The following is a 14,480-nucleotide window of genomic DNA, read 5'->3' on the forward strand; positions in this document are numbered from 1 at the left end:
TTAGCCTGTTGCTCATTAATCATACTGGCACCAGAATGGAAGATGATGAAGCAATAAATCAAAAGCTGAATAATAAATTCTCTCTTTCAGAATTGTATCCCTGACAAAGATGACGCTGCAATTTCTTCCTACAATCGTCGCAAAAGAGTAAAAGTGACAGATGTAGAGGTGACAGATGATGCCAGAATCAAAACAGAACTGAAGTTACTCAGTAAATGAAAGGCCACTGGATGTGGTAGGAAATCTGTTAGTCTGTATTGATGAGGCAAAAGAATTGGCCCATCTTATGGCAGAAATTTGTCTCTCTGAATATTTATTGAGCAACAACATCCTAGATAACTGGAGAAGGGTGTAGACATTCCCAAATTTAGCTAGGCAACTGGACAAAGCACACAGTAACGTAGGTCTATTTCAGTGATATAACTGTATTGTAGAACTACAGAAAATTTGTTGTATTTGATAACAATTCTGAGTCATCATGAATTGTTTTATCTGTTGGAACTAGGATCAGTTTTCCAGCAATGTCTAGACTTGCACAGAGGAGGGTCTTGGCCATTATATGAGGGAGGGTGTACTAACAGACATTGCATTCACAGTGTGTGGCCAGCTTCAAATTTTAGTTCTCATCAGTATCGATTTCACATGTTGCTTGAGTGCAAAGGCTGCCCTCAGGTCCATTATGCAGCTGACAGACATGGTGTATGTGGCTATCATCAGGTTCAATATTGTTTGAGTTCATCATTTCTGAAGAAGCTCTGAAATCAGTCACAGTCATCACATATCTATAATTTCCCCTCTTGCATGGTTTAATGTGGGGCATTTACATAAATGGAACATGGAAAAATGAAATAATTCAGTGTATAATATACAGATATTGTCACACCGTGTACTGGTTGTTGCCACAACAGTAGTGTGTAGGATAGGCAGGTCATATGAAATTAGTAGTTTTTGATCACAGGTGCCCAATGCCTGCACACTTCATTTCTGAGTTTGTCTGGACACTGTACTTTCATGTGCTACTATGTGGAGGGTGTACTGTAGATTCAGGAAAAACTGCCACCGGCAGACTCAGCAGTATTGTCAATATGTATTGATAACAGAGGTTACCGACAGCAGCTGGTGATTGTAGCAGTGAACAGATGGGCCACAGTGTAGCAAATCACATGTCTCTCAGTGTATACTGTCAAGGGTGTACTGTGCATACTTTTGATTTAGGAAAAACTGCCACCAATAGTATCAGCAGTCATTGGCAATATGTATTGATAATTGAGATTACTGTTAGCAGCTGGTGATGGTAGCAGTGAACAGATGGGCCACAGTGCTGCAAATCACATGTCTGTTAGTGTTAGAATGAAGAATTGTGGTACATGCCAATAGCAGGTTGTGAGCACCTCAAAAGAACACATGAAGTGATATGTCCCATTTGTCATGAGGATACCATTCAGGCATGTGGTGAAAGCACTGTTGTGTAAGGGACCTAACTCCCATTGTTTCATCAGTGAACAATAGAGGAGCCTACTGACTGATCACGTGCATCCAATTTGTTTGCACACTGGACACACATTTGGGAGGATAATGATTCAGATCTATTCCAACTACCCATATTCAAGTTCTCCATAATTTCCCTTAATCACTTAAGGCAAATGACAGGGTGGTTCCTTTGAAAGATCTCTGTCAATTTCATTGCTCATCTTTAACCAATCCGAACTTGTGTCCCATCTCTAGAGACATTGTTGTTAACAGGAAATTAAACCTTAATCTTCCTTTCTTCATTTGTTTGTCTACAGCACTATGTAGGCCTCTTGTACCTTCATCATGAAAACTGCTTCTGAATTGTCAGAATAGTGTGAGGAAAACCCAGTGAACAGAACATCACTTGTGTATTGTCTCCCTCTCCTTTCACATCACATGTCTTTAGTCTTTTTGTGCAACGGTTGAGCCTCATGGTTCATGTTGCTTCCTGACTGTCTTTGGTGTCTTGTTTAGTCTGAGCCAAATTGTGTCACTGCCATTGTGAGGGTGAGAAGGGATGCTACATGCTACTAGGCAGTTGTCTCTAACTCATTTGTTCATGAGTGTGCACTTGTGAAGAAAGCATACTCAGTTAAAGTATCCTAAGATTCTCTGCAATTATAGAGCCGTTTGTGAGTTGAGACCCTTACCAAGTAGGGTTAGTAAATTGGGTAGAGGAGCTGGTTTGTCTGTTTTGTACTAGTGTTACAACCACTCAACAAACTCCAGTGGGAGGGCTAAAGAAAGATTTTGTGCCTTATAGAAAAACATACCATTAAAATTCCCAGAGTGTATATTCCAAGATTCTTCTGTCCACAGTCTGGATTGAGATGTAGGTGAACATCTACATCTATACTCTGTGAATGACTATGAAACATATACTTTTTACTGCACCACAATGTCTTCCTGTTCCATTCATGAGTGGAGTGTGGGAAGAATGATGAGTTATACATCTCTATACAAGCTGTTATTAACCTAAAGGCTTCTATGCGATCAGTATATAGGGGATGAAGAATATTCACAATTTCTGGTTTCATGTGCATTGATACTGAAAAGTTGTGTCACTATCTTAATGCATTTGTATTGAAGTGAAGAAGCTGGGGAACACAAATATCATTGCAATGAACTTTTAAAATGGTGCAACAGGTTTAGGTTATCAGTAAACTTGATCATCACAGGTATATTTGAATCACTGATTGCAAAAACCACCTAAGTCCACTTTTGGTGAAAACTGAGTAAAGGCAAAAATGCATACTCTGCATGTAGCTGCACCAGAATCTGCATGAAAACAGCCAAAGTCATCGTTTGTTACTGTTTAAACAGAGGTAGGAAGTTTGAGCTGAGTGCAGAAATGTCCGAAGTCCAGGACTTTGCTTATTTTTCTTCTCAACTGTTGGCACTACAGTAAAGTGCGGTTCAACTGAACAAAAGAAATTGGCAATGTTGATTTTAGTATTCGTGTCAAAATGGATGAAGCGGCATGTACCAGCAGTTATGAGAAGAAAAGGGTGAAATATTCTTCTGGATATCAAATAAATATTATGAAGAAAGCTAAAATTCATGGAGAGGAACACGTGAATTATAGAGTCAAAGCAATTCTGAAAAAGGTGACAGGAGAAGACTGCACTATCGAAGAAGCTGTTTTAATGTTATTGCAGAAGACTACAGAACTCAAGCTTTAGCACATTTTCTGAATATGGAAAGCAAGAATGACCAGGACCCCTTCGTACAAGGACTGAGCACAGCTAGTGATGTTAAAAGACACCGTCCAAGAAGTGAGAAGGGGTGCAGGCATGAAAAATCTTTTACCTACTGTGTCCTTGTTGGAGACAAACAATTTGAGTTAAGTAGAAAAGATTTTCTAAGTATTTATGCAGTAACAGATGCAAAAGTTAAAATAATTCGCAAACTGCAGTGGGCAGGTACTGAAAGACAGAAGCGGGAAATGTAAGAGTGTTAACGCTATATTGTTAAAGAAAATTGTCAAAACTGCAGATCACATCAGATCATTTCCTGTTAAGGATCATTTCCCATAGTGGTAGCCACACTATGTACTACCTTGACTGTGAACTAACTGTGAAAAAAATTCACCAACTTTTTATAGCCAAACACCCTAACTTGCCAGTGAAATATGAGTACAGTAATAAGATTTTTTGTGAAAACTTTTCACTTGCTTTCGGAAGACCTGAAGTAGACACTTGCTGCACCTGTGAAGAGTTGACGTTAAAGATTAAAGCAAAAACATTCAATGAGGTAGCAAAACAAGCAGCACTAGCAGAGAAGATTGTCCACATCTGAAAATCTAAGAAGGTTTATGATTCTCTGCAAGATGGGAAAAGACAGTTGGAGACTAATCCTAGAACTACTGCTTTATGTTTAGGCTACATGCAGAATGTTCAACTTCCTCATGTCCCGGTGAAAGAGCTGTTCTACTTGTGCCAGTCGACTGTTGCAATATTTTATATACATAATCTACACACAAGGTCATCTGTTTTTTATCTCTATCATGAAAGGAATGTGAAGAAAGGACCCACTGAAGTTTGTACTTTTCTATTAAGCTACATCAATGACTATATGGTCCAAGATGTGAAAAACTTACTTCTGTTTTCTGAAAACTGCCCGGGACAGAACAAACACAACACAATGATCCGCCTGCATTTAGCCCTTGTGGAGTTAGACCAATTTGAATAGACTGAACATTTTTACCCTATCTGTGGTCATTCATTCCTGTCACATGATAGGGTATTTGGGGTAATAAAGAGAGCTCTCAAGAAAGTAGAGAGAATGTACACAATCCACGAATTAATGGCGCTTATAGTAACTGCAAAGTGTAATTTAATCATGGATTTGGTGAATGGAGATGAAATAACAGACTTCGAGAAGCGGTGGCCATCAATTTATAAGACTTTCTTTTCTATTGAAATACTGAAATGAGATATTCCAAGGGCAGACAAGGTACCTCTAAATATTTCAAAGTTTCATCATTTCCATTATAAATCATCAATGCCAGGAGTTGTGGAAGCAATGGAATTCATTAATGGGCTTCGTGCCAATAACTTCTCCTTGAAATTTGACCAAAGATAGAAACCACAGTTGCTAGATGAAAAGTGTTACAAGGATATGAAAGTACCTGTTGGGGTGAAGAAAATTGAATACATTAAACAATGTGTACAATTTGTTCCTGACAGTGAAAGTGTGTCATCCTTCTAGAATGAAATATTAACTTGGCCTACAGCAAATACGCAAAAAAAACATTGAGTGGACTTCTAAACTGTAAACATTAAATACTGTTTTGTTTTGTTACTTGTTTTTCCTTTTGTAAACAGTGTTAATTAGTGAAAGCATTCAAATAAGTCATATTGCAGCTTTGCAAGAAACATAAGATCAGGGTACTATATTCTAAATAAAAATAGTTAATTGCTTTAAAATTGTATTTTTTGAAATTTTTTTAGTGTCAAATGCATTGGTTGCAGAAGCAACCTAAATCCACAGCATAAAAAGTTTTTTGCAATGCAAACGGGTTAGCATGTATGTGCGAGATGTTTACAATAAACCTGTTGAGTGCTGCTTAATCTTTGGCTTAAGTTTCACCTTATTCTAATAATTTACATAGTACTCATATTGTTTTTCTCACTTTCCTTAAAAGTAGGGTTTTGTGACTTAGGTTGCTTTTGCAATCAGCAATTCATTTATATGCTCATACAATTGGAATATACATTGTGTAGTGCTATTTTATTAGTTTATATTGTGATTAATGAAGGTGATATATTTCAGATGGCTTCACAGTATCCTTCCAATTTAACAAAGACTGCAGCAGAGAAAAGGCTTCTTATCAAAATAATCAAAGCCACAGGCTTAGGAGCAAAACAAGGTAATAAATAGTGATCTATTCTGCACATAAATAATTAGTTCTGAGGCTGTTTAAAAGCTCATTCACTTAATGTGAGTAAAGTATCAATGTGACTTAATATTAAAAACAGTATGACTTTTTAAGTAATAGAAAAAAGATGATTTCAGTTTTGCTGAGTCATGCAGTTAGTTTTGTGCACATTTGAATGTGCAAGATATATTGGAACATGAAATAAGAAAACTAATCAGTTTATGGGGAAATTACATTGTATGTTTCACTGTCAATGGGGCTTTATGTGTGGCTTGTTGTCTTGTGCAAGCCTCTTTACTGGATGCCATTTGGGAGACTTGTATGTCTGACTTGACATTTGTGTACTTGTATTGTGTCAGTGACTGTGATAAGCATAGTGTCATATTTCTGTTGCTCAAGGTGCTGGGAAAGCACATAGCCTACTCCCCTCAAATAGCACCAAATCGGGCTGCTGAGTTTAATGCCCCCGTCCAACAAATGGGTCACCATCAGTCGTGTCTCATCCCTTCATTTCATGAGATACAACAAAGAACTTTGCAATTTAACCCAGAAAATTTGCACACACTCTAGTGATCAGAACCAGTGCCCAAGATAGTATCACAGTTAAACTGAATGCCTGTAGTGTGACTGATAATTCATGCATCACAAGCATTTTTAATGATCGCTTTGTAAATGTAGCAGCAAAAGTAGGATTGAGGGAGCAAGGGGATATGTAGAAAATGTTATTACGCAGAGACTTAATAACTTGCAGTAACACCAAAACCTTTCATTGACATTAAACGGATTAAAAAATTTTCAAAAACAAAAGCTCACTTGGACTTGACATTTCAAACAGAGATGGACACCAGATCCCCAGATACTGGAATAGTGTAATGAGGGAGTCGATCTAGATTCAATTGATGGAGAACCTATCAATCAGGACACGTGCTATCAGCTGAATAAAATGTGGGATACTGCTTTGGATCTACTAAAAGCAAAATAAATGCACAATGCATCAGCACAGATGCCTCAAGCACACTGCCAGACAGAGTAGATTGACAACAGAATGTCCCAGGACAGTGCAAATGGGACTGGACTGCAAACAGAATGTGACCAGTAAGAGTGGACCAAAAACAGAACACTCAAGGACAGTGTCAGCAGGGACAGATGGCATTCAAAAAGTGTCAAGTGGCATGAACACCCAAGGGCAGTGCCTGGGGGAGCAAACCACACGCTGAACGATTGGTCTAAGGTAGCACCCGGCTGATGATGGTTACCAGTCACATCACTGAAATGTCATTCAAGGAAAACGATAATATCTGGCAGTACATCTGTCAATTCAAGAATGTCAACAGACATTAGTGAAGCACTCAGATGAAATGGTTGGATGTCAGTGTAATTTCATATATGTACACAAAATCACTGAGTCATTAAATTATTCAGAGTCACAATTCGCTGTGACAAGTAGGATGGCCACCAGAGTGTGTCAGTGGTGTTTTTACTTTAGTATTTTTGCCAAGTTTGGTGTGGTATAGAAAAGTGTGGACTGCTTCAGATGTTGAGTGACCACCATGAAGGACAGGAAAATGTTGTGTACTCATTGTGACAGCATTATCAGCAAGTCAGAGAGTTTGAAAGGGGCTGTATTGTGAGTCTCCATTTGGCAAACTGGTTAAATTGTGCAGTATTCATATTTGTTGGGAATTTGGATGTGACAGTTGCCCGATGTTGCATGGGAATGTGAGGGCGAACATACTCCGCAAGGTTCCGATTGACCACCTCTGACCACCACAAGGGAAGATCACCAAATTGTGCACAAGCACAGTGTAATCCCTTCACATCTGTACTTGCCTTCTGAGAACAAGTAAGAACTCTCTTCAACATTATGTGACATCCCACACTACTGATCAGAAACTAGGAGCAGATGGTTTAAGGAAATACTGTCCCATGCGTAGGCTACCCTTCAACACAACATAAGCAGCTGCATTTGGAGTGGTGCTATGACCACGAAATGTGGAATGCTTATGAATGGTGTCACATTGGGTTCAGTGACGAATGCAGCTCTGCAGGAGAGGGCCCATTCTTCCAGTGTTTTGGAGAGGCATAACGGTGTTACTCCTGCCCTCATCGTGCGCCCTAAAATCCCTCTACTACTACTACTACTACTACTACTACTACTACTCCTGCCCTCATGATGTGGGGACCCATCATGTATAACTTCAAGTCACTGTTGGTAGTGATTGAGGGAACTCTGATGGCACAGTAGTGTGTTACAGACATCCTGCATTCTTGTGTGTTAACTCTTATGGGTCAGTGACATCGTACCATTTTTCAACATGACAATGCTTGAGAACAGAGTCTTTCAAGACAGTGCTGCTGTATAAAATATTCTTGGACATCTAGCCATGTCAATTCAGGCTAAAACCTCAAGCTTCCAATATGTTATGACAACCACCTACTTCTTGTATTGTGGTAAATTTTATGAAATAACAGATGGAATGGCTGTGGGTTCTCCATTGTCTCCAGTGGTGGACAACTCTTTTATGGAACATTTTGAGGAACGTGCATTGAATTTGGCTCCGCTTTATCCAACTTCATTTTATCATCACATTGATGACACTTTTATAGTCTGGCCACACAGCATAAAAGCTCTTGAGCACATGAATAGTATACACCAAAACACACAATTCACTGTTGAGACAGAATGAGATGGAAGGCTGCCATTTTGAGATGTTTTGTCACAACAAAAGTTGGATGGACCTCTCAATCATTCAGCATACCACAAGCCGATGAACACTGATTTATATATAAATTCCCAGAATTTTCATTATCCATTCCAGAAGAACACAGTTTTAAATACATTAGCAGACAGAGCAAAAACTGTTTCCAAAATTAATCATCAAAATATGTGTTTCAAAAGAAGAGCAATGAGGTCAGCCTTCTCCAAGAAAAGGAAATGTGAATATATTAAACATTCATGTGATGAGCCATCAGTCGTATTCCTTCCTTTCTGTGGTGCTATATGGTCTGACCTCCTAAGAAGATAAAGGACACTCTTGGCCTCAGAATCCCTGGGATTTATAACATTCTTTGTGAGTGTGGGAGCAGCTGCATTGGTCAGTCAATCTGCACCATTTCCAACTGCTGTGCAGAACGTCAACAGCATATTAAAAATTGAGAACTGGAGAAATTTGCAACTGCTGAGCACTGATTCACAAACATACTCAAAATACTGTTTACAAAATGAAACTTTTGTCACAGGCTCCTTCATACTGGGATTTTATAGTTAAAGAGGCTGTAGAAATAAGAATATGCAAGAAGAACTTCAACTGTGACATTGGATATAAGTGTAGTGGTGTGTGGAAGCAATCTCTTGATGCAGAGAAAAGGCAGAGATATTCATTGCAGTGTTTATGCTGCTGCGAATCTGATGCCACCACCATCACAGATGTCAACACCGCGAGCAGTTTGGGCAGTCAGTTGATCCTGACAAAGACAATGCAGATGATGCTTGAAATCTCAAGGTTTTACCCGGAACTGACACAATGAGAAGTCTGAAAATGTTTTATATAGGACATTGACAATGTTTGTCCACAGATGGCATGTGTCTCCATAACTGTGAGCATGATATTGAGGTGCTCATGTGCCCAGCAAGAACCCCAGAACTGTCCCCAATTGAATGTATGTGGGACCAGTTTGCGTGTCAACTCTGTCCCAGTGCCAGTATCCATGATATCAAGGACAAGTTACAACCATTGTGGGCCAGTTTGCCTCAGGAGATGATAAATTGCCCTTAAGATATCTTTACCAGCTGCATCAGTGCATGCATCCAGGACAGAGGGGGTGCAATGTCATACTGATAAATGGGCTCATACTGTCAAGTTCTTTGTAAATTTGACTCGATGTTGTACGGTAATCTCTGAAATAACATCACACACACACACACTCAACCTGTGAAGTTTCATTTCTTTTCCTCCTCCCCTTCTGAATGCTTCACTTTTTAGTTAAAGGATTGCAAAATGTGACACTGATTAATTCTCAAGAGAGAGAAAACTTTAGTGACTGGGAAAAGCAAGAATGGAGTCACAGAAGATTCAATTTTTCCTCCACTCCTATTCCTTACATATGTGAATGATTTTCAGTGACATACAACAACAGAGCTGATACATTTTGCAACATGCAGAAATGTTTATAATTAATGCAGTGTAAGAGACTGAACAGAAAAATTGTTGCTAATATTTGTAAAAGCATTAATAAGTGGTTGCCTGCAAATGGACTCCCTTGGAAAAAACCATACACATTATGTTCAGTTCTGTACAAAGGATAACATAACATCAAAAATGAATTTAGCACTTGAACAGGAGTCAACGAATAGGTTAGAATGCTCCATACTTTTGGGTGTGCATACTGCTGGAAATTTGAGCTGGATGGAACATGATTTTGACTTCCCAAACAATGAAGTTCAACATCTTTTTCTCTTTGTATAATTCCTAGTTTAGGAAAGAAACATATTTTACATATTACGTTTCTTTAGTCTCTTGCTGGATAATTTTGTGGGGTGATTCATCGATTAGGAAGAAAATATTCAATGCACAAAAGTGAGCAGTGAGAGTAATATGTGGTGCTCCCTCACAATCATCTTGTAGTCAACACTTCTAGGAGTTAACCATTCTGACTTCTCTTTCACAGTATGTATATCTGACAATGAGATTTGTCATCTGTAATTCATAAGAATTTCAGAATAATAGTAATTTATGCAACTACAATACTAGAATAAAAATGACCAATTTTACTCATTACTTAAACAGTAAACAGTTAGTGGCTCTAGAAAAGAGTTCAAAACACAGCCATAAAAAATCTGTGATTATTTGCTAAACTACATAAAATGTCTTACAGGTAGCAAAGAAAATTAAAATCTTATTTGATGTCATTTCTTGTGGTGGTCAACTCCTTCTATTCCATTGATGAATATTTAATTAAACACTGGTAATGTTTATACAATGGTAGAACAATATGTTGTTGCATCTGTGTTTCACTTGTAAGTACTGACAAAGATTAACTTTAATTTTTACTGAGTTTAAAATCACTGTACAGTCTAGTATTCGGTAAATGCTTACCATGCAACCATACACAGAAACAAATCATTATACATAGCCTGTAAATGGACTCATTTCACATAATTTTGATAAAAATCTTGCAGATGGTCTGTGGGACATGAAGTCACTCTCCAACTAAAAGCAAATTTGTGTTACTACCTATGACCGTATTGCTAGCCAAATTCCAGTGATTTTTTTGGTACCTCTAGAACCCCCCAATCCAGATAGCTTGAAATGAAGCACTACTGGTACCACACAAGTAGGTGTTAGTGATCGTGGGTGAGGAGGTAGGTATTGTCAGTGGTTAAATCAACACATTACTCACTTGTAGCTCCATCTAAAGTACATGTCATTTATCTTTGAATTGATATACATATATTTTGTGTGTGTGTGTGTGTGTGTGTGTGTGTGTGTAATGGAAAATCCAGGATTAACTAATGACAATATCATGAAAAGGACCGGCCGTTACTCACCATGTAGTGCAGATGTTGAGTTGCAGACAGGCTCAGCAGGAAGACTGCTAAACAACTAAGCTTTCAGCCAAAAGGCCTTCTTCTGAAGAAGACAAAACACACACACACACACACACACACACACACACACACACACACACACAGCCCTGAGGCTGGGGCAGGGATGGGGAGGGACAGCACGGCAGGGGTGGTGGACGATAAAGTGCTGCTTGTGGGAGTATGCAGTATATAGGGATGTGGTAGGGTAAGGACAGGGCAGCTAGTTGCAGACAAGAGGTTAGGTAGAGGGTGGAGGGGGAGGGAGTGGGAAAGGAGAGAAGTAAAAAGTTTGTGGTTGCCTTGGTGGAACAGAAGGCTATGTAATGCTGGAGTGTGTATAGGAAATGGGATAGTTGGGTGAAGGATAGTGACTAACGAAAGTTGTGGGTAGGGGGTTACAAGAATGTAGGATATATTGCAGGGAGAGTTCCCACCTGTGCAATTAAAAAAAACTGGTATTGATAGGAATGATCCAGATGGCACAGTCTGGACTACACAGCCTTCTGCTCCAGCAACACACCCACAATGTTTTTGCTTCTCTTCCTTTTCAACTTTCCTCTCCTTGCCCACCCTGTCCCCACTACCCTCTGTCTAGTCTTCCATCTGCATCTTGTGAGGCAAATTGAGGAGCTATTTAACTTGGAAGTATTGACTCTGACCTCATAAACTGATGACAAATGGGAGGACGGTGTGCTGACCACATGCCACACATTTTTTGCATCCAGTGATGCCCATAGGCTGAGGATGATTTGGTAGTTGGTCAGCATCACTGGGCCTTCCAAGCCCAGTTTGGACAGAGTTTAGTCTATATATAAGTCTGTTTTTGAGATAAGGTTAAACATGTTGTAATAAAGATATACTTTTTTCCTCTCTTTCAGGATGCACAGAACCATATTGTGTTGTCGAAATGGATGATCCTCCTCAGAAGAATCAAACTTCTATCAAGAAAGACACAAACAGTCCAGTTTGGGATGAGCATTTCCTATTGTAAGTTTATTCCTATTAGTCATTTATTTCCACTGTGGTAGTGTGAGTCTATGGACTTTGCTAATAATTATAACAATGCTGATCCTTCAAACACCCAACCAACCATATAAACAAACTATGCTTAGCATACACCCATTTGGGTTTATTTGGCTCCAGCTTGTGTAGCCCTGTCCCCATTAGTCTGTGGGAAAGTTTTTTATTTCTAGGTGTGACGGAGATTCCCCTAGCAGACACATCCCTTAGGCCTACACTATGCATGTATTCAAAAATCAACTGATGATTCATTCAGAAATCAACATAGAATGTGTTCAAAAATGTCCAAAAACTAACAAGGGTGCATTTCAAAACCATATGAATAATCGATAGACCAACATATGCTGGGTGCTAGGTGCTTTGTGAAATGAGGTTTTTTCCTTCCAGAATATGAATTTTAGCGCCCCTTGAAATTGCCACCAGGGGCAGATAACCCGGTTGCCCCCTCCCTCCCCCCCCTCCCTCCTTTCCCAATCTGCGCCTGATGTTGCAAATAAGAATTAGCCAATACATACAAAAGTAATATAAAAAAGCTTACAAAAAGAAAAAAAAATCAACATTAGAAATATTCCAGTTATGAAGAATATACTCAACATTAAAAGAAATAAAACTTATGCAAAACATTTAATTTTTTTAAACACAAAAGAAAAAAATTACACGTTTAGGCTACATAAATTCATTGGTCAGTCACAGGATAACACTCTAAAAAGAACCATTGTCAACAAAATTCATCTGAGCTTACATTGTCTCATTGTGGAAGTACAAAAGTAAATTGTACAAAATGTGACAGAGGGGGTTGGGAGGTGTGGAGGAGGAGTGTTAGTTAACAGGATAACATCCTGAAAGGTAACCACTGATTCATTGCAGATGTTATACAGATAAACGATCCAGTCATGTTAATGTGATCACAACCTATGTTTGATCTCAACATGCAGTACATACTCGCAGACAGCAAGTGGCAGCATTAGCAGTGAAGGTATATAAAGTGTATCTGGGGGATGCGGAAAACAGTGCAGTCATTGTTGTAATATGGAAATAGAGTGATTTATTTGATGTCTAAAATGGCATGATCATTGACTTTTTGGCCAAGGTTGGAAGCTTTTCCTATGTTGCTAAGCTTGTAAACTATTTGAGTGTCCTCATGCTTAAAGTGTACCATGCATGGCAAAATGGTGCTACCCAAAACTGGTGCCAAGCCAACTGTGGTGCATCATGAGCCATAGACAACAGGAGTGAATGACGGCTGCAAAGATGTGTATGGACAGATAGATGGGGAGCTGTTGAGCGACAGACCATCCAGATGAACCAAGGGCCATTCTGTAACGATTTTAGGAGAGGTGTTACTGGGGTCAAGATGTGTTTATAACAGTTTGATCATAATTGAGCATTTCCTTAAAACAATCTTAAACACAAGTTCTCTACCAGGAGGAGCTGCCTCTAGACAAAACCTTGTCCTTTATTAATAATTAAGAAACCAGCAACCCAGAATATTAAAATGATAGCTAAGAACATAGACATTTAAAGAACTTCCTAATTATAAACCAAATAATTTTACGCCAATGAATCTTATTAAAAATAAATAACCTTTTGCCAGGACTTGGCATGGGGAATATCAATTGAACACATCTGAACAAGAAGTGAACTCAGGAAACAATGTGCCAAAGCGAATGGTGACATTCAAAAGCACCAAGAGATGCTGTAAAGAACAAATAAAGCTTTCTTAAACTAAGCACTAAGTATCAGCCACTAACACTGGCATCATGAGTTCGATTTCAGAATGTTCCAACTTCACTTCCTTATAAATCACAAAACATGGAAAGTATTACACTCACCTTCTGATTCAACACAATGTCCATAAATCAGAATGTTACAGTGAAACTGCTGCCAAGTCATGCAAGGACAACTTTCTTTTGACACACGTTATAGTAGCTTCTTATTAACCTTTGCCCATAGCAAATAGGCTCATTTACTATAGGAATTCGATGCATAGCCAGGTGTGGCCACACTTTCACCCTCATTTGAGTGATATGGTGAAGTTGATCAATCCACAGGAAAAATTCTTCTGCCACCAGGCATGCAGTGCTGCTTTTGCAGTCTGTGGAATGCACTCCAAACACTTTCACCCACTGTGTTCATTACTCCAGTGGCGCACGAACACCGCACTGGACTTGCTGGGTAGAATTCAAATCCTCAGTTACTCGAGATGTAAATGAACCATCACACCCTCGCCTCCCTTAGACCAAAAGGCCCAGGAGAAAGGGAAGGAATACTGAAACTTGTTCAAGGTATATAGTCTTCGGGTTACAACACTGTGTCATCCTACAAAGGCTATCACCATCCACCTCCAAGTGCAATTTATTTATTTTTAATACTCACTCTGGTTTTTAGAAGAGCACTCAATTTTGATTACATGGATAGTGACAAGATTCAAAGTACTTAAAAGACTAGCTTGCTAATCTTTACACAAGACTCCTCATAAGT

General features: G+C 38.9%; 1 protein-coding gene across 5 annotated transcripts in view; it reads left to right on the forward strand.

Annotated features, from left to right (window-relative positions):
• LOC124596504 (phospholipid transfer protein C2CD2L) overlaps positions 1-14,480 on the forward strand; it is a 575,969-nt gene that overhangs the window by 430,500 nt on the left and 130,989 nt on the right. For all 5 annotated transcript variants that reach the window (XM_047135664.1, XM_047135662.1, XM_047135663.1 and 2 more), the window contains exons 5-6: positions 5,287-5,383; positions 11,858-11,966. In XM_047135664.1, coding sequence (XP_046991620.1) covers positions 5,287-5,383; positions 11,858-11,966 — 206 coding nt within the window. The remainder of the gene's footprint in view (positions 1-5,286; positions 5,384-11,857; positions 11,967-14,480) is intronic.

This window comes from Schistocerca americana, chromosome 2 (assembly GCF_021461395.2).
Source record: "Schistocerca americana isolate TAMUIC-IGC-003095 chromosome 2, iqSchAmer2.1, whole genome shotgun sequence".
NCBI lineage: Eukaryota > Metazoa > Arthropoda > Insecta > Orthoptera > Acrididae > Schistocerca > Schistocerca americana.